The sequence below is a fragment of the Sardina pilchardus genome, chromosome 7 (assembly GCF_963854185.1).
Source record: "Sardina pilchardus chromosome 7, fSarPil1.1, whole genome shotgun sequence".
Lineage (NCBI taxonomy): Eukaryota > Metazoa > Chordata > Actinopteri > Clupeiformes > Clupeidae > Sardina > Sardina pilchardus.
Window position 1 is genome coordinate 18424743 of NC_085000.1, and position 21851 is coordinate 18446593.

General features: G+C 41.7%; 1 protein-coding gene across 1 annotated transcript in view; it reads left to right on the forward strand.

Annotated features, from left to right (window-relative positions):
• Positions 1-21851, forward strand: part of LOC134087510 (formin-H) — a 36220-nt gene that overhangs the window by 8698 nt on the left and 5671 nt on the right. The window contains exons 6-12 of the mRNA XM_062541048.1: positions 1033-1239; positions 1462-1960; positions 3205-3370; positions 10426-10537; positions 12770-12860; positions 16335-16421; positions 20766-20918. Coding sequence (XP_062397032.1) covers positions 1033-1239; positions 1462-1960; positions 3205-3370; positions 10426-10537; positions 12770-12860; positions 16335-16421; positions 20766-20918 — 1315 coding nt within the window. The remainder of the gene's footprint in view (positions 1-1032; positions 1240-1461; positions 1961-3204; positions 3371-10425; positions 10538-12769; positions 12861-16334; positions 16422-20765; positions 20919-21851) is intronic.

Below are 21851 nucleotides of genomic sequence, written 5' to 3' on the forward strand. Positions count from 1 at the left end.
ATGCATGATATTAAGTTGGTATAAATAACCTTCATTGCTTCAGAAATAGAAGCATGTCTGACATGATGCTCTCTAGACATTTTCTGTTTGCAATTACAAATGAGCCTGGTAGCCACCTATAGCCTGTGCAGGTGCATCTCCACTGAATTTCAGCTTTCCAGTGCATATAAGCACCAGTATTGGCCCTATTGCATCTTTAACCATGAGCTTTCTCATTCGTTTTGACATGTCAGTGGCAGCCTAGAACTATATGCAACAATGTGTCACCCGACAGTGTGTTGAGGCAAGGATAATGGTCTCGACAGCATTTTTCACTTAATATATGACACGAAACTTAGAAAGAAAAAAACATCGGAGTCTTCTGTGGTAGATGTGACTATGTGACTGCAACTAGGCTACTTGACACCTGACGGTGCGTTTATGCAATGATAATTGTCTCGTCAGCTAGTTTTACTTCATAAATTAAACGGAACTTGTAGAAAGAAATACAGAGGACATGACCTCTCTATGGTAGATACCACCACGCTCGTCGTTTCTAAATGGTCAGTCGTGGGAACCAGATGACTCCAAAATCTCCTCTGTCTTGGTTGCCTTGCCTTCACAATTTACTTTAAAAAAACGTTTCTTATATCCAAAAGGAGATATCAATTATCAACAACGACAAGGCAGCTGGAACCTCTCTCTCTCTCTCTCTACCCCTCCATCTCGTACACATTCAAGATTCTCAATTAAATAGCACAACGTTGAAATTGTCTGCATATTGGCGACTGAGAGGACCCATATCATCATAGCATGTAAGCCTAACATGTTGTTGCTGTATTTTGACATTGTAAATGTTCGGAAGAATGAAAAGCAGTTTGAAGTAAAGCTACTTCAAAACTATTTGTTGACTAAATGTTGGTGCGCTCTTGTAAGGTATTAATTTACTACAACATACAGTATATACTGTAGGCTACTACAGTATGTATATGAATATGGTTGTGATGTGAATATTCCCAGTCTTTGAATAACAGAATTTTGTCTTTTCCAAAGGTATGAGGCTCACCTTCACGCTAGTCAGCTGACCCTCGTGCCCAGCGGTTGTCAACAGATGACGGTTGTCAAGTCAACAGATGAGGGTGATGTGGCGTCCAGCTCCTCTCTGCCCACCATCATCCATTTCTCTGATGGAAAGGCTCGAGTAGAGACATCACACTCCTTTGACGTTTTTATACTTCACACTCATTGTTGTGCATATCAGTAAGTACATGAAAACACAACTATTCACACATCTGTACACCCATGATGTAATTGTATGGAAAATAAACTTATAAATGTTGTAATATGTTTGCCTACTTTAGCCATATCTGTGGCCTACATGTATTGCCTGGTCATCAAATATTATTTGTTGGCTATTGTTAATTGTTCAGCCTGGAGATGGAGTCCTAGTTGACATTTACTCTAAGACTGTCTTCCTGCCAGGTTCAGGGTACCTATGACAGATGTAATGGAAACGGCTGACATCCAAAGAGAGAGGGACTTGTGGGTGCAGGCTATTGGAAAGTTATGTATGAACTGGAAATGCTGCTCCCAGTCTGAGCCAACGTACGAGGACCTTAAAGAGCTGCGGGCATCCAGGCCAGTCTCAGGGCTTCTGCAGCAGTCTGAAGACGGGACGCTCTCTGGGACGTTCTCTGCCACTCTGCTACTGTCAGAGGACGAAGCATCTGATGGAGAGGAGTCTACAGCCCTCACCAGTGCCAGAGATTTTCCGCTTCCACCGACGCCACCACCGCAGGCAACGCCTCGCAGCCCAGTGTGTTTGCCCTCCGTGCCTTCCGCATCTCCCTTGTACTCAGACGTGCACCGCGTGGCACCAGCAGCTCCCCCTGTGCCACCCCCACCTCCGCTACCCAGAAAGAAGTGCCTTTCAAAGGACCGCACCAAAGCCTTCCACTGGGATGTGGTGCCCCAGGACAAGGTGAGTTGTTATTTGTAACTTTCTGATACTAAAAATGACTTTACTGTACTTTACTGTAACTGACCCTAGATGGGTTGGGCCCTTGAGTCGTGGATCTGTCCGAGGTTTCCTCCTATATCTATCTTCAATTCTAGAGTTTTTCTTGCCCCTGTTACTCATGGGCTCTCTCTGAATGTTTAACACTCTGTAAAGCGCCATGAGACATGTGTAATGCTTTGGCGCTCCATAAGTGAAAGTGTAAATTTGTGCTCATGCACATGACATGACATGATATATGCAAGTATAACTTTTCTGATGAATCTCTCAGAGCTCTGATAAATAGGGGCGAGCTGCTCCCAGTTCATCCTGGCAAGTCCCTCAGTACCAGAAAAGATACTTAAAATACATAGCAAGCACTTGGAATAATGTCCTTACTGTAAATCAAATCATATAGGCTTTTACCTTTTCGCATGGAGGCCTTCATAGGTAGGCCTAGCTATTTTTTGTCATCGTCAAATTCATTTTGCAGGGTATTTGAAGGACAGATAAAGCTACAGTAACTATCTGTCTTCAGGTCATTGAAGACTTGTTTCACTCTTCAGTTTGGCCAGTGATAATGTAGAACAGTGTATAAAGCATGACAAAATACATTTGTTTTTACTTGAAATACATACTTTCATCAACTTGCCTTTGTTTGGGAAAGTTTGCTGGCTTTTTAGTAAAGTGCTACATTCAGACAGTAGCCACTACATAATGCTTCTTTAATAAGCATGTCTGGCTGGTCATTGGTCTCTAGGACCAGGTACTTTACATGTGTCAAGCTACAGTAATAACTAACCTGGTTTTGGAACAGTAGGTTTTAGGACACTACAGTAGGCCTATGTATAGCATAATTCATGTGCCAATAATATAAAGTATCCCATAATGTCTATAGTAGTTCAAGTGTATAATACTTCTATATTTTTAACTTTGTAGTTGTCCTCTATAGTGTTCCCATGGTACAATCTTATATACCATAGTTGTTTTCCATTAAGGATGCATAATGTCTAATTCAGACCTTGGGATTAATGTAAACTAGACCAATTTGGGGAAACACTGTCATTGTCCTGTAACGTTCATGTGAATAACAAATAACACCATAACCCTTGAATCCTTTCAAATGCAATAGTGTAGTGAAAGACAACACATGTACCTTTTCAGTGATCTTGAGAAAGGATGCTTTCCATTGTTTCCCAGACATATTTTTTTTTCTACCTTTAATGCAGATTGACAAATCCTTCTGGACGCGTGGAGTCAATGGAAAGGCTAAAATTGACACCTTTCGGTTGTTTGAGCAGTTCAAAGTCAAAGTCTCAGAAAACTTTGCTGACAGTGCGGATTCGAGCCATCACATAGAAATCATGTTGAACCAGAAGATTGCACACAACTTCAGTGAGTATCTCAGCATCTCCTGACAGATTTCTTTAATAAGTCTATGCTGTTTTTGGAAAACAATTTTCTCTGAAATCAATTCAATTGTAGAAACTGAAATCCGATATTGATATCTGAAAATAGAGGTTTGTGTGCCAGTCTAATGCAGTTTTCAGAAGGTCCTCAAGTCAAGCTTCTTGTTTCCAGAAGGTTGGTGTAGATGATATACAATATATGATTGAAACAAATTATATCAGATTTGTCATTATATATATATATAAATTATATATATATTGTAATGTTGTAATATGTTTGCCTACTTTAGCCATATCTGTGGCCTACATGTATTGCCACATGTATTATGTATGTATTATATATTATATACAATAGTTTATTTAGGATTCCTTACTTTTATATTCAACCTGAATCATTTACGTGTGCACAGATTTGGCTCTGTTAATGCCACTGACTTCTGTGACACATGTTGTGATTGTCAAGCAATAATAAGATGACTACCGGTATCAACAGACTTGTGTTCTACTGGTGAAATAGATTGAGGTCTGAAAAAGGTCTAATTCACCACTCCTTTCCCAACCATGGTACTGCGTCAATGGGTGTGGTCCTCTGCAAGGTAGCTTGCCTGATGGCCACAGGGTGTCAGCATATACCTAGTCACCAGAGGGAGGCTGTTGTGCAAGAGTCAAAGGTTCCTGTGTGAGTGGAGGAATCGAAGCTGTGATGTTGTATTGAAGCTGTGATGATGTAGTTGGGTAGGCTAAAATATGGAAGGAAATGTGCCTGAAACATGTCGTGTAAAGACGTTCACAAGACACAATTTGATGTGAGTTTAGTCAGGTGCCTGTGGAGGGTCATAGATATATACCTCAGTTACCACATATGGGAAACAGTTCAAAACTAAATCAAAACTATGCGTCAGAAACTGGGGCTGCTTGGCCTGACACAAAATCTTAGTATCTGTCTCTTTTTAAGATCTGGTGTTTGATGCTACTGAAATTGCTTCTAATTCCACATCTTTTCTAGATGTTAAGCTCCTTATTTTGTTGCGCTGAGTAGCATTTAGCTGCCAGCCTTTGTGTGTCTCTGATGTGACATGGGATCACTCCATTTTCTGTTTTGCTATCTGCTATCTGATTTGTTCCAGACGGAGTAATTAGGAAACGGTCATGAAATATGCATGTGCTGGTGTCCGGCACAGGATGTGTGCAGAGCTGCGCTCTGCTGCTTGTTCAGTTGAGCATCAGTGCTCGGCCCCGGGACACACCTAAGGCCCGCGTTCTCCTGGGGCCAGAAGTGGGCTTTAGGATTACAGTGTGGGTGCAGTGCATCGATCATAGCCCTGCTGAACTCTCCTCATATAGCCCATGTAAGCTGGGCGAGCAGCACAGCAAGGGAGATCATATCAGAACCTTAAAAGGGCTATATTTCAATTGTAGAAACTGAAAGCAGGACAAATAGACATTGCCAGTACAAAGCCAAGAATAAGCCATTGGTATGAGTCTTAGAATGCGCCGTGAGGGAAATAGTATTTTGCCAGGAGCACTCATCATGTATTACAACAAAACATGATACCCGATGAGTAACACTGGGGGAACTAAATTGCTTTTACTAATGACATCCAGTAGTTTCTGTATAGTTAATGCATTTTAGCAGCCCACTGTTGTCCACGGTGATGTACTACAAGGTAGTGTCCAGTCCAGGGATTCATCTAGCATCTGGCATTTGGCTCTGACACAGGTGTTAGTTTGCTCCTTATGAGAGGGGAGCCGCTTTTTCTCAGTCTGTGCATGGGGCTGACAGAGCAACAGGATTCTCAGCGTGGGAAGTATAACAGTGCAATCTGTCTGTAGGCTTTCTCCATCCGCCTTATTTGGGTTGTGAGTAGCATGCTATTGTGCAAGGAGAATACGTTGATCAGCTGGTACACGAGAGACAACTGTGGTTTACTATGCGTGACGTTTTCCAAGGCATTGACAGACTTTCAGGCTGTTGAATCAGGTGGTGACTGCATATGCTTTTTTAAAGTCAGATCTCATTGATGTAATACAGCTGTGAAATTGTACATGCTGCAGAAAATGTGATGTCATAAGATGTGAAGGCCCTGGAGAAACATTTTAATTCGATTTGTTCCAGCTAAGGTAGCCCGAGGGGACTATAAAGATTACCATTCCAATGTCTGATTTTGAAGACAGTTTGATGTGTCAGGCTTTTATCTCGTATTTGTAAACATCACATCTTCTGTACAAGAGTGTCTACTCAATCCTGGGTTTCTTTTCCTGGCTCCAGGTTATTTCAGGATATGTTGTTGGTCGAATTACAAATTAAATGCTATGAACGTATCTGGTTATGACGGGGAAACCACACTAATTATTGATTGCAGTGTAAGGGCAAGAGCACTCTAAGCTGCTGTTCGGATGTCTTGTCGGTGTGTTCTGCACCGTCTCGACCTCTAGTGCCACGTTTACGTGTCGGAGCCGTGGGTCAGGAGAAGTTGTTCTGATTGGCTGTCTTTGTCCTGGTAGTTAGTGTTTTGCTTCTGGATAACTGGATCTCCTCCTCCACCTGTTTCTTTCTTTGTTTCTTCCACAACCGCAAGATCCAGGACCGACAATTCCAGTGCCATTTGCATTACATTAAATAACATTACATTACATTTGGCTGACACTTTTTAACCAAAGCTACTTACAACATGGTAAAAACATTTCATTTTTTTAAGAGCAATTCTAGCAACAAAGAAAAAAACACATTAAGTGCATTAATGAGTGTAATAAGTGCATCAATGAGTGCAATTGACCTTAGGATCAGCAAGACTAGTGCAGTGTTGTAAGTAGTGCTATGAGAGGAGATTCTCTGAAGAGCTGGCATTTGCAACTTATCATTGAACATATTTTTGATTGGAAGTAAACTTATTACAAATCTGTCTGTGGTGAGCAAGATTATTGTGAAAATGGCAAGGAAGCACTGCGTCGTTCACTTGATCTGTTATGTTAGATATCTTATATCCCTTAGATGCATAGGCTACCAATACCTACACTCTTCCATGAGTGGGGTCAAAAATGACCCCAATTAGAATGCATGCGTTTTTTGCTGTAATCTCAAATAATGTCTCTCATTTTGGTTAAAGATGATGATTTTTATTATATATTTGTCTAAAATGTTTTTATTTCATGTTGGACATATTGATGCATCACTTTTTATTAACATTTTATTACAAAACAGCTTTTAGATAGGCAAAAAAGGTAAACATCCTAAACTTATCTCAACATAGGTGAATAGGGTTAATTTTTTAACTTAGAGATATCTTCATGAAACTTTACCAGTTGAATACTCACATAAATAGGAGAAAAAAACGTATTGCAAGTTTTCTGTATTTATGTTTAAATATGCTAAGTAGGTCGTGTCTAATTAAATATGCGCTAATTTGCATATATGTTTTGATGCAAAGAATCTGACCATTGGAAAAAGCCAGGTTGAAAATATTTTTTTTGTAGTGTTAATATATCAAATAAAAAAACATTTACAGAGGTGATTATGAATATCTTCTTTTGTTATCCAGTAAATCAGAAGGTACTGCCAATTGGCTTAAAAAAATGGATTATTGCCCTATTTTTAGGCATAAAAAGTCATACAAATCAGGCCAAGAACGCTATATCAACAAATCCCTCTGTAAATATCGCTTGGTGAATTCTGCTTCACAATTATAGGAAGAGCGGACATCGAAGGATCAAAAAGCGACGTCGCTATGAACGCTTGGCCGCCACATTATATGATGATACTTAGATTTATGTTGTTGTGTAAAAATAGCCTTCAGGATGGTGAAACTGCTGACATGAGATGTGATAATCAACAGTAAATGTATACCTGACTGCCACAGTTGATAAAAATCAAAAGATCCTAGGGTTAACTTTTGAAATTCCATAGAAAATGCTTGGGGTCATTTTTGACCCCACCTATGCGGATCGGTGGTACTGATACAAAACATTAAATTACTTTAAAAATATAACAGTTAGACACAAATCCAAATGGCCTCATGTCAAAGGCAACCTATTTGAGGAATACATAGAAGGTTAAATGAAAAAAAATTAAAATGAAGAAGATATTGCAAGAAAACAACCTCTGGGGTCATTTTTGACCCCACTTATGCGTCTAAGGGATATCTGTGCCCTTATACAGTATATCTGCATATGGTGCAGGTGCAGGATGCTTGTTCTAGGTGGCTGTGGGGAGTAGTCTTTATGATGTGTTTTAGTGCAACTTTTCTGGCCCAACATAGGCAACACAAGGTGACTCGACACAATGCACATTCTTTGTCATGATATTGTAGTGTAAGACATGCAGTAGGCCTACCTACCTATGCTTGGTCAGTGCTCTACATGTGCTACCTACCTCAAGATTGCAACTTCAGCAATATCATGCAATTCTTTTAAGTGCAGTTAAGTGCAGTTTAAGTGGTTTGGGAGGATGAAATGAAACAGTAGACTGTAGAATCTCACAATAGGAGGAGTACCTGTAAAGTTCTTCTTTGAATATTAAATGAAGTGATAAACCCACAGAATCTCTGAGACAGAGACTGAGTTTTGTTTTAAATGGTATGTTTTTTGTCAAAGGTCGAAAGCACATCAGGATAAATTTGGCACACTTTCTCACATTCTTAATTGCGATAATGAAACAGATGTAACAGCTTTGAGAAGTGGTAATTTTTTTTGGAGAAAGACGCAAAGAGAAATGTTTTATTTTGTCTTATATCAATATGATATGTATGCGACTTGTGATAACAGGCTTCAAAACATGTGTCATGTACAGTTTGTGAAGGTTTTCAACAGCTTTGTATCAAGACTTGTTGTTTTGGTGAACTTGCTGTGTGAACTATATTTGATGTACTTGATAATGTTTTAAGTCTGTTTGTTTGGTAGTTGCTCATCTACATTTTGTATGAATCTTGCTACTGTGACCCTCCGAGAAATCACTTTTCAGTGCCGCATGACTTCTCATTTCACCTCCACTGGCTCAGTAGGACATTCGGTTATATTTGCGCAGAACTTTCCCTTTAATTCAGCCATTTCAGCCACACTCATCATCACAATCATGCATGCAGTTGCCAAATTCATAACCATTTCTACATATGGACATGGTCTGTGATGTCAAAGTTCATAGTTAATGGAAATACTACAGTAAATGTTAAATGAGCACAAAAGATACAGTTGTCCTGCGCAAAGCTGTGCCATACATATGCATCAATGCTGAAAGGGTCCTGTGCACACATTGGTTATCAGATACAGTAGATAAATAGTTCCATCGTGTAAGAAATTATTCTGTGCCATAACAGCAAAGTGTAGTCAGTTAGTCTAGCTGTAGACTACTCTGTGCTAAAGTATGTAGTGGAATGATTCTACAGCAGAGAGGAGAGGAGAAATCAGTAATACTCTGAGCAGCTGAGGTCCTGCTGGCTCGTGGTGCATTTACACCCCTAAACCCTCACTTCCAGTATGGGTCACGGCACCAATATGTAGCCTGTCTTGTGTTTGACAGCACGGTCCCTCACCGGACTCCAACTTGCAACCCCAAACATGGTGGTGCAAGCAAGGTGGCTAAAACCCAGGGGTGCACACACGGGTCTAGGTGTGGTCAGAGTGAGATTAAGGTGCTGTGTCCACCAATCGCATTTTGTACACTGAGAGCACCCTCAACCTCCTTTTCTCGGCGCTTCGGTCAAGTGTTTATTGTTGCTATGTTACCAAAACCAGAGACGGTTTCTAACGAAGTGACATTGACGAGCCCAGCGCTGTTCTAAAAGTTGAACAGATTTCAACTTTGAGCGCTCTGAGCGCTGCGGCAAAAAACGGTCAGTGCCGAGAGCTTTTTTTCTGCTGAGGGCGCTCAGCGCTGTGAACACTGAGCTACATAGACTTTGTATTGAAAAACGCGATTGGTAGACACAGGCCCTTACTCACTCACAGCTCTGAGTCTGAAACCTATTGACTACCATTGCACAAGTACTGATTATGTTTTTAATACAGTGACATTAGAACAGTTCTGGGATGTCAGAAGAACACACTTACAGTACGTGTCTTATATGAAGATTTGTGGAGTTTTAAACAGTGCGATATTAGTGCTTGCCTGCAGCCTTCAGGGATGATAAATAAGTCACTAAAAAAAGAAAAAACAGCACTTAATTTAATGTATAAACTGCCACTGCAAGAAAGACAGTGTAGGAAATATAGCATTATTTTAGTTGGCCAGAATACTGTAATAAATTATTCTTATGAGGTGTTTTGCCAAGATTTTACTCACCATCCTCCAATACAGAGAACCAATATCAGACTTTCTTTTACCTGGTGGAACTTCGTGTTGGACCCCCAAGATAGATACACCTCTGACCAAGGGATTCCAGTCATTGCTGAAGCTGTGTGTGGGGGACTGGTGTGGGGGGGAAGTACATTTACGTTTGAAGAGTTCAAATGCTAAAAGCCTCGAAACTCTGTCAAACATGAGATATCAATGAGTTATGCTCTCCACACATACAGTAGTACTACAGGGGAAGATACAGATGGGATGTGAAGAGCACATGATTGTCTTTGGCTCGTGTGATGGGGGGGGATGTGTGACGGAGTGCGATCACCATGGTTGAAGAAGATGCTAAGACTACCATGCCAACAGACCCGCCTCCTTAGTTGAATGTTGCAGTTCAGTTTATTAATACACTTTTTTTTTTGTCTTTGCCTTCACATCTGCCTTATTTCAAAGGTCAAAGAAACCCCTCAGTAATATATACAGCATTTGATAGAATACACATGATTTCAGGGGAGAACCCCTGGAGTCAGAGAGATGGAAGGTAATTAAGAGCAAGCCCTTTTGTGTTTAAAGCCCACATGGAGTCTCTCTCTCTCTCTCTCTCTCTCTCTCTCTCTCTCTCTCTCTCTCTCTCTCACACTCTCTCTTTCTCTCTCTCTTTCTGTCTCTGTCTCTGTCTCTCTCTCTCTCTAATGCTTTTTATGTGCTGTTTGATAAGGTTGTCTGCTTTTGTTTGTACAAGTTTCTGTCTTTCTTTTTCTCAACAGACATTTTCCTCAAAAGTTTCTCGGTGCAGCCCAAGGAGCTGCAGGAGAAGCTGTTTATCATTAATGAGAAGGATGGCGGCCTATCTGATGAGCAGATTGCCTCTCTCAGGAGGTGAGGAGAAGCTTCACCTAAACCTTACCCGTTAATGACTGCAGGAATCCATCTTGTACATTCCCACTGAGCATGTCAGTCACATTCTCCTGGCATTGAGAGTGTGTGTGTGTGTGTGTGTGTGTGTGTGTGTGTGTGTGTGTGTGTGTGTGTGTGTATGTGTGTGTGTGTGTGTGTGTGTGTGTGTGTGTGTGTGTAGCTAGCTGTAAAAGAAATGGCCTCAGAAGGAGAAAGTGACTCAGCAAAGAGGTCAGAAGAGGTGCTGTGACTTCTGTGAAATACAGGAGGTGTGAGTGCAGGTTAATGGGGTGACTGGAGTAGCATGTAAGATATCAGTTAAAGCTAGTGTGTTTCAATAGGCTGTCCCTGATGTGCTGTGGTAACTTTAGACACAGAACGGGCAGGGGTAGATCTGCTATTTAAAACCACAGATGTGTGTGTGTGTGTGTGTGTGTGTTATTGTGCTTGGGCTAAGCGGTGTTTACACTGTCTTTGAACACATCAGCGGTGGTAGAAAATGGGCTCGTGCCCTAATCAGTGTCTGATTTGTAACGGGCCACGGATTAACACTTTCCAGAAGGTTCTCTGCGGTCAACAATAAAGAGCAGTTATACCTGGGCCTTTTAGGGGCGCTGCACACAGATTAAACTTTTATCGTCTTGTGTTTGAAGAGATGGACACCATTGAGTTGCCCTGGGGGGCTTCAGTGCTGAAAGCCCTGAAATGCTTTTCCCCGTCCATTCAGACATCAGCCGTGCGCTTGTCTTGGGTCGCTGCGTTCCGCTGACCTGCCTTCAGGAAGAGGAGACCGAAAGTAGCTCCAGATTTATTTATTCTGGATAAAAAACGCAAAGGCATATTTTAATGTGCTGTCAGCATAGACTACAAGAATACAATCCTAATAGTAGACCTTGCAGTGGAGTTGCAATATTAATGCAGGGCAGCTGTAGTCACTACTGCACATCCCAGGCCTCATGAAATAGTCAGTCTCTCAGGCTTTGAGCTGAAATGCACTCACAAGACTTTAAGAGAAGTCCCTTTTCTGGAGTTCAAAGCCGGGCCGACACAGAGGCCAGAGCAGCCACTTGGCTTTTAATCATCCCTCTTTTACCTGAGCCACAAGAAACCAGCGGAGAGTCACTTAGGAAAAATGAAAGAGGGGCGAGGAGTACACACACAAGAGTGAGTGGGCACAGAGACAACGCACAGATAGAGTGGGAGACACATAGTGCTAAATGCTGCTGGATATACAGAGGAACATGCCTGGGCTGTAGGCTATGCTAAGGAATTTGAGTGGGATCTGGATCGAAGATGAGGAAAATAAAGACTACAAAAATCTACAGTGTATACAGCACCGGGAGGTGTCATTGCAAAATTGTTTTGTATATCAAGAGAATATGCCGCTTGTTTTACGAAATGGTGTGCTTGTTCTACTACATCGTGGTGTCATTTACTGTATGTTGTGTGCAGAATTTAGTACATTATTATGCTAATTTTACTGCATAATGTGCTCATTTTTACTAAATTACGCATGTTTTGCTAAAAGTTGTGCTCATTTTGTGAAAATTTAAAATAATGCACAATTTAGTTAGCCTGGTCATACCGAACCCTCATACTAATATCGTACAGAGGGTCTGGACCTACTCCATTCAGAATCGATTTCAGGCAGGAGGTGTGAACTCTGTTGAAGTTTAGCTAACGTTTGGTCGTGACAGCTATAGAGACTAACGCGCATATGCTTGACGTCATCGTCAACACCCGCTTCCCCCATACCCCTCGTTCGCTGATAAGTCCGGCCGGAATGCATCCTGAGAAATCGAGTTCAATGGGATCAGACCCAGACCCAGTAATGGTGAAGGGAAATGAAAACTGAGCGGAAGCTTACGGAGGGCTACAATTCAGTAAAATGAGTGTATTATTTAGTAAAGTGCTGACGATTTAGTAAAATGAGCGTATTATTTAGTAAGGTGCTCACGATTTAGTAAAACGAGCACACAGTTTAGTAAATTGAATTCACATTCTCTGTGTATACACAAAAATGTAATGCAATGACGCCGCCGGGGCTCTGTTACAGTGCTAGTATTTCTACTCATTATCCATAAGGAGGTGTACTGCTGTTGACCTACAGTACAGTGTGGCTAATGTGACATTTATTTATTTTTAATGGAATGTAAATATTGTTTTTCTTTTACAGTTTAAATGATTTGGTCTATCTCCTCTGGTTCACTGTAGATATGTGCCGACTGTGGACGATGTGGAGATGTATAAAGCCCACAAAGGAGACACCTCAGACCTGCACATAGTGGATCAGTATATGTTAGCGGTAAGTGTGATGCCTCTGATTATGGCTGGGTAGTGGCACACACATGGCCACACACAGGGGTAGATGTACAGAATGCTAGAAAACACACTCAGAAGCAGCGCAGTAGGCAGTACACAGCACTGATCTATAAAGAACCCTTCTTTATAGCTCAGTGATACAAAGGGACTTTGGGATTTCTTTTTTCCCTTTTCTTTGTAGAGTGAAACAGTCTGATAGAACAGTTTTTTTTTCTCAGAGTAATGAAACATTTGCCTAATGTTTCACGACTTTGTCTCATACATTGCCTGCATTCGTGTCTGCTTTGTGTGGCAACCACACAGCCTCCAATATATGAGTGCAGCTCAGGTGCAGCTCGAACCCGGCTGCCACCACAACACAGCTAGAGAGGCGATCCTATTTCTGCCGTTTAACGCAAGCGCTGTCAAAGACCGGCTGGTAGTCATGGTGTTTGAAAGGGGGAAGTGGAGGCTACATGTCTACTATAGCAGAAACATTTTGTTGATAAGTTGGGGCATATCAAACTTCAATAGGTGCATTCACTAATGTCTTATTAAGATGTCAGCTGTTTTAATATTGAGCGTGGCCTGAATAATTGCACTGTGTCCTGTAACAATGCCCTGGCCCAAATATTCTACAGTAATTATAATTCCTCTTAAAAAAAACATTAAGGGGAAAGTAGTACACTGATATGTAGCTATATTAGCTGGACAAAGAATACTTTGCAAAGGTAGGCTTGAGGCTTGGGACTGTATAAATCCGTTATGATGAGCACAGAGACTCTATCAGCCTCACACACACACACACACACAAATAGAGGCATATACAAGCAGGCTGACAGATGCTTTTTGTTATAACAGTGTGCAATATCGATGTGTTATGATTTCTGACACATATCACACTTTCACACACTGGCTGGCTTTGTATATCTTCCATCTGTTTTACCACGCTGACTGAAGGTCTTACGATCTGCTGTCAGTATCCGACTACCAAATGGATTCTACACATTGCATACATTTATTGTTATACTGCTTTGCTTCATTTTTTTATTGTACAGTTAGATATGGCTGAACAATGTGTTGATTTCTGATTGAAGAAGAAGCATTTCAAGAAATGTGATATCTTTGGGCTCTTCACAGCAAGTAATCACTCAAAGTGAGGGAGCAGCAATTTCATGATGTCATATTTAACATTATTATACGTTATTGAGTAAGAAACTGGAGTTAAAAAGGCTAAAGGAAATAGCCTCAACATTTTCCTCACAGTCTCCAGCCTATGGCGACATACAGTTGTGGCAATAACCTTTACCGACCCCACTCCAATTTAGAATTATTTGGCCATATAACACTTGTATATCAGTTTGCCAAGTTTGTTGTGAAGTCACGTTGAAACAGAGTTACAAATTAGCAATATCACAGAGGTACATAACATAATTACCTCTGCCAAGGAGGTTATGTTTTTATCAGGGTTTGTTTGTTTGTTTGTTTGTTTGTTTGTTTTTGTTTGTTTGTTTACAAGATAACTCAAAAATGAATAACTCACATTTAAGAGAATGGTTTGAATGTTAGTATCATTTATGCCCCTCATATCCCACTCTACTTTGCCCAGCCACAATTTTGTCTTGCAGAACGCTCCTTCTGAGTGTGAGAGTATTGTTCACTTTGATTGAATGATTCTCTGTGAATGTGCAATATAGTGGAACCCTGCGATGTGAATGGCAGTAGTAAAGCAGCAGTACGGGCAGAAGTGAGAGAATGAAGTTGGCAAACACACACAAGACACAAGAGGAGATGGAGGCTTTGTAGCTAAATGAAGCGCTCTTGTTGGATTTGGGTTTTTGAGGATGGACACTCAGAAGAGCTTATTATAAAGGAGCTCTCTGAGGCTGCTGAAAAGGCAAGCCTGTGGTGATGGCTGATGTACTCACAGACTACTTGGGGAAATGCGAATGAACCTGCATTACATGAAGAGGCCTTTTATAACAAGATGTTTTAGTGTCATTACTGTCATAGTACTGTGCAGTGTATCGACAGTGATAGGCAGGCAGGTGGACTATTTTTAAGGTGTATGTTGATGTGCGTTATTTGATGTCTCTCATATGGAGTGAAGCAGCAGTATTAATGTTATATTTGTGTTTATGTTAATGTTTTTGCAGACACTTTTTTCCAAATTAATTAATTCTTGTAATTCCAACGCTTCATTTTTAAGTAAAGTCAAATGAAAGTTGAAATATAATAATGACAATAATAATATTTTCATAATTGCAATAACCATAATACAATGATAACCATAATACAATAATACCATGATTCTGTACCCAGAATTCATTAATTAGATTCAAGGTAAACAGATGAATTTTACAATCCAAATATACAACTATAGCTAGAACACACTATGTGCACACTAAAAGAGTTAATCTCATTTCTAAGTAACAGGGTTGTGGGTAGAGTATCCCTGTGGTATCCCTCTGATAGTCAGCATACATAAAAGAAACACACTGTCAATACATAACAGAAAGAGTGACATTAAGGTGCTGTGTCCACCAAACGCGTTTTTTGCGCCGACGGCGACAATTTTCAATGTTAAGTCTATGTAGCTCGGCGCTCACAGCGCTGAGCGCCCTCGGCAGAAAAAAACGCCGGCGCCGACCGTTTTTTGTCGCAGCGCTCAGAGCGCTCAAAGTTGAAATCTGTTCAACTTTTAGAACAGCGCCGGGCTCGTCAATGGCACTTCTCGTTATAAACCGTCACAGGTTTTGGTAACTTAGCAACAATAAACACTTATCGAAGCGCCGAGAGGAGGAGGTTTGGGGGGCTCTGGCTGTAAAAAACGCATTTGGTGGACACAGCACCTAAAGGCCGACTTCAACAGTCTTTGGTGACATTTCATGGAATCCTACCAATCAAAGCAGCAAGATTGTGGCCATGGATTGCCACAATCTCTCAGTGCGACCAGATGGAGCAGTATATGCTGCAACAGCACCTTGTGTCAGAGTGATAGCAGCCTGATTCACATAACACCCCACCCCCCTCCCCCCTGTGTATGTGTGTTTGCTTCTCTATGTATACGTACATGTGTTTGGAGGTACTGTAAACCCATAATTCTTTTGAATGTCAGCAGTGTTCAGACTGTTTCTTTTTTTTTTTAAGTATATTTTTTTGGGCTTTTTTGCCTTTATTTGTATAGGACAGTGAAGGGTGAAACAGGAAGTAAGTGGGAGATAGAGATGGGGTGGGACTGGGAAATGACCGCAGGCCAGACTCGAACCTGGGTCCCCGTGGGCACTCGGATCCGTATGTGGTATGAGCGCTGTAGCCTGCTGCGCCACAGCGCTCCCGTGCTCAGACTGTTTCAACAACCAGTTTCAAAGGCCCAAGGATATGTAACTACTGTGCAGTATTGTGCAGGTATAGTTTGTGGGTGCCTAGTAATTGATGTTGTGATGCGGTCACAGTTATGTTGGCTGTTCTCTCTTAGATGTGCAACATCCCGTTCCTGAGCTCTCGTCTAGACCTGCTGCTCACACTCAGAGAGCTGCCCATTACCATGGAGGACCTGGAACCGGTGAGTAACCAACGCACACGCATGAAGCATGCACACACACGTGCGCGCTCTCACACACACACACACACACACACACACACACACATACGCACACACACACACACACACACACACGCGCACATACCTAACTTTCCACCGCACACACCTTTCATTAGTCATGGTGCTTGGCGTTAGCAGTGTAATTTAAGAGCACAAAGGCCCTCTGAATTGTATGTGTTTATTATAGTGCCTAGATGATTGTGATTGGCAGAGCACTCATGTAAATTTGAATGGAAAAGTTTTTCTCTTATTAAGACAATCAGGTGAAGTTGGACTGAGCTCTCACAAGTCTGAAGAGGAAATCAGCATAAAAGCCCTCTGAGGTCACAGCCACGCTGCTCCTGGGAGGGGAAAAGAGGAAGGGAAAATAAAAGGAAAAAACAGAAATGAATAAAAGCCATTTACTAATGCAAAAACCTAATCCTACCCACACTGCTGGCTTCTGAGGAAAGAAATTAGATGGAGTTGAGGTAGCAGATATTTGAATTAATTCTCTCTCTCTCTCTCTGGACGGATTTCCATCCAGACGTGTATTAGTTAGGAAAGGTAAAGTGGAACGCTCCCATCTCTGCCTGCCGCACACAAGTGCAAACAAAAGGAAATTGGTCATCTAAATTCAGTGTCTCACTTCACCTTTGATTTAGAATTTTGAAAGTGTGTATCTGTGATGCGCTGAAAGCAGCAGCCACCTCTATCCTGTGTGTTCCGCTTACTTGGCTCTTTCCTGCGTGTGTCGAGAGTTCTGATGATTCTGAATCTGAAGCCCAGCGGTAGATACAGACCTTTATGTTGTAATTATGGGTATAGCCAAAAACAACATTCGTGTAATCCCAGATCCTGGTAGAAGATGGGAAATTATTGGACTGTTGGATTTATAATTCAGCATGGCAGGAGGTACTGTAACACAAACATATTAGATAGGGACTGGGGAATAGGCACAAAAGGACAGATTTGTGTCAACTTGGTTGAATTTAGGTCAGGATGTGATATTATTTGTGATACAATAATGGCAAAACATTTTAAATCTGTCATTTGGAGTCAAAGCAGAGGAAAAGAGCAACACTGTTGACAACAAACAAAGAATGTAAAGGGTTTAAACGGTGCAGGTATGCCCGTTTTTTTGGTTTGGCTCCTGCCCATGTGCAGTTCATCTGCAAACAAGCATACAGAACAGTGTAGAGGGCAGTCATGAGGCAAATCTCAATTCTGGCTCTCTTCTTTCCTTCCTTCCTTCTTTTCTGACGTTCTTTTCCTTCCTTTTTTCCTACTTACACCCTGTGAGGGAAACAAGAACGGAATGCTTTGGTTGGAGCAGTCAAGGACTGGCTCACAAGAAAAGACACATGCTCACAGTCTCCCAGGTGTCACTTTTAAGAGGCGTCAAATACTGACGGCACAGCAGTATCACCTTTTGCTAGACTTACTCCAGCCGATTACAGCAACGGGCCCTGTTGTTCGAGGTCACTGAGTACTATCAGCCCAGCCGGAATGACTAATCGGGAGCTTCCAGAGGATTGCCGGTGGGCCGTTAACTTTTTGGGCTGGTCTGAATACTGCGATCATGTTGTTGTTGAAGTTCATTTGCTGCGCCCTTGCAGCACTTCAGCCACCTGGGCCATGTTGTCACAGCAACCTCGTTCGCTGTTCCCCAAATATGAACAAACTAGCGCTCGTAAAACTGTCGCAACCAAGTCTATATTTGCAGTAATTTAGGGGAGTAAATGAGCTGCCCCCCCCTCAAGTGGCACGGCCCCTGATATGACGAACTCTCGTGTGTGCAGGGCAAATGAGTAGTAATTAATTTCACTGTAAGGTAATAACCACAGATCTCATAAGCCCTCAAAAAGTAAAATTAAAATGTGTGTGTTTGAGTTCTCCTCACACGGAAGAAAATCTAGCGTTCACAGTTTCTGCAGGGGGTGTTGGCCACACTGATAAGTGGTGTGTTGAACCAAAGCGAGCGGAGTGTTGACATTTTTATTCAACCATTTATATTTTAAGGCTGTTCCTCCTTAGCCTGGAGACCATGACTCTCTTTGCAGAGCGTCTGGCCTAGATCCATCGGCAAATGGGCATTTCCTGTTTGGTGGACGCTTGTCTGAAGTTTGAAATCATTGGAGTTCAATCACTCACATTTGGAGTTCTGAATTGACCTAGTTAAGAGTACTCCAATACTACAGCTCTTCATGCCTGCTCAAATGGATATCGATGAGGTGCAATATTTTGTTGTTCCTATGATATGGTATGGATGTATTGTTTAAAAAAAACAACAACAAAAGTTCCTAAAATGTTGAATTCAAAAGCAACTCAAGATTTTTTATTGGTTTTACTGATCGTTCATTTTTTGTTCATAAACCACAGAGGTTGGTTAACCTAAGTAGGTTCATATGGGAAGAAAGCATTCAGACAAAGGAGAGAGTCTTTTTCACCCATACTGTATGTAATGGGATTGTAAAAGATTCTGAGAAGGATGCTTCTCTATATACTTGCACAGAGCTCTTCTCCTCCATCCACCTACAGGCTTGTTGACTGATCCAGTCCGTTTTCTTCTGTTGTCTGAAAGCATTCTGAGCCAACAACTGGAGGGAACATGGTTTAGCATAGTACCAGCAGAAATGGTCTAGAGGTGCTCTTGATCTACTCCATCACCTCTTCCAGGCCTTGCCTTTTGAGACCACTTTGAGAGCAGCATTGAAGGCATGGGCACCAGCTGTTATAGATGAAGTGTGGTTGAAGATGGCACAATCCCATTGTGCTGTAATCCATTGGGAGTATGGAGGTGAATGTGTCTGGGAAGTCGGACACCTCTGACGAGCCTGTCAAAGAGACGCTGTGAAGCGAGCGCATCCCTTCACACTTTTATAAGTGCATCATTATTACAAGTCCCGGAGCATTTTAGTTTTAATTGCAACTAAAACAAGGCTACCTACTGTACGCCACCTTTGCTAGATCTCTGAGTTCATATGCCCTGGGAGTTGGGACAGCCCCATCCTCTTTCCTCAGCACAAACTGTGTTCCTATCCAATTTCAGCCCTCATACTCTCGTCTGAGTTTAGAGTGCCGAGGGGGCTCACAGCCAACCTGCAACCCACCCGTATACCCCGTAGCTTGGGTAGCCTGTGGCATGCTGTAGCACAGTGTGTGTTGTGGCATATCGAGAGGGCAGCTGTTTGCCTTAGGTACAGTACAGTAAAGAGCAATCGCTGTAAAAAAAAAAAAGAATAGATTTGGAAACCATAATTTCTCTAGTTCTGCTTAGTGCTTGGCTGCTAAACACAAATTAAGACCACACAGCTCACTGGTAACTAAAGCTGTTGCTAGTGCCCGTTGACAGTTGAAGGCAGTGCTTACCGCTTACCAGCCTGCATGCTGTGACATTTGGAGAGGCGTGCAGCCGGATAGATAAAGGTGGGCTCTGGGCAGACATGTGTGGCAATCACACAACTTCACATCTGTCCCTGGCTCCGAATAGCTGCTCAGTCTCTAATTGGATCCAATTTAATTTTCAGGCTGTTTTAGTCTAGTACTCCCTCTCCAATGAGTTTTGCTCAATGCCTGCCTAATATGTTACAGTCATGGCTGTATCCTCTATCCTCTTATTTGGATAGAGGTATCTGGCCTTTGTCCCAATTTTGTCACACGCATTATTAAATGAAAAGTGGGTTGCAGCGTTGTAGAGGTGAATGTTTTCGGAAGACTTGTGATGTCAAGCAAGCAGCCAGAGACTGAGCAGGCAGGAACTACGGGTTGCTGTTTGGGCCTGGTGCTTCATAAATCCATGTATTGTCTGACATGACAGACTCTGTAAGCCGAAGATATTAAAGAGGATTTACCAACCAGCTGACGGACTGGATGGAAAAGTAGCACCAGCTAAAAAAAATCATACACAGAAGATTCAGACACATTTACTTTTGCTCCTACATCTCACTAGCGACAGATTTTATGTTTTCCTCCCTGTGTCTCCATCTCTCTTCTTTGTTCTCAGCAGACCATTGAGTTTGTTAGCTTAGCTTATCTTAGATTGTGATCAGAGAAGGATGAGAAGAAGAAAACTTGAAAAAAAAAAAAAAAATTGTCGGTTGATGTTAACTGAATCATGTCTCTTCCCAGACCTGTTAAAAAAGCACTTCCCCTGATATGCTGTACAGTAGGACATGCTATTGACACTGGAGTGAACATAATGATGTGTATTCCACCTTCCTTGTCACCCCCCACAGTAGCTGGATGCTCTGTACAGGTGAAGTTGCCAAAAGAGGATTGCTCACTTCCTCACTTCCTCTCTCCTGTTGTCTTTGTACCCCACAGCTGATCGATCAGAAGATCCGTATGTGCCAGCAGCTGATTGGCTCTCAGACATTTGTGTTTGTGCTGGAGTACGTGCTGGCTATTGGTAATTACCTGAATGAGCATGCAGGCAAAGACAAGGCAAAAGGATTTCGTATCTATTCCCTTACAAAAGTAAGTGATATTCACTCTCTCTCCTTTTCACTCATACTTTGCCCAGTGTATTGCTCTATTATTGTAAATGATTTATTTATTTATATATTGATTGATTGATTGGTTGATTGACCATTGAATGAACATCTAAAAAAACAATCTCATTACAACTTCCAGTTGAGTTTTGTGTAAGTAACATATTGGCATATCAGATGAAACTTCACGTTATATTCAGACACAGTACAGTCCCATTACAGTACAGTTGTTGACAGTTCCACCTCTTCTGTTGTTGAGTCCTGAAAATAAGTTCACTTCCACATCTTCTGTTGTTGAGTCCTGAAAATAAGTTCACTTCCACATCTTCTGTTGTTGAGTCCTGAAAATAAGTTCACTTCCACATCTTCTGTTGTTGAATCCTGAACATCAGTTCAGTTCTATATTTTTTGTTGTTGAGCGCTGGAATTTATCTTCCTGATACATTTTTAGTTATCTTTCTTTCTTGGTTGCCTCAGGCTCAAGGTGGATGTGCAAGGTTGGTGTTTGCTTTGGTGCTCATTTTCCTGTATTATGATTATAGAAATGATTGGAGATATTGAAATTAGACAGAAAGAATGGAGATAAAGCCAGCTTTCTAGATAATTAGGGACATGAGTAGCAGTAACAATGGGTTTAATTGAAATCCGTATTTCCCCCATCTCAAGGCAAACTGAGGGAATGATGCACGACCATTCAAAATCATGGCTGGTTTGCTAAAGATACAAAGCTTAATGTTAATCGGTGAAGTGTCTCTTTAAACTACATGTATAGCGCTGTTGATGAGCACTGCAATTCTTTCGAGAGACTGGCTGGGCTGCCTTGTTTGCGTTTTTTCTTAATGGTTCATATCTATCCTGGCCCTAATGAGAGCTGCCCCCGCCGAATGGGAGATGTCAAGGAGAAGCTCCGGCACACCGT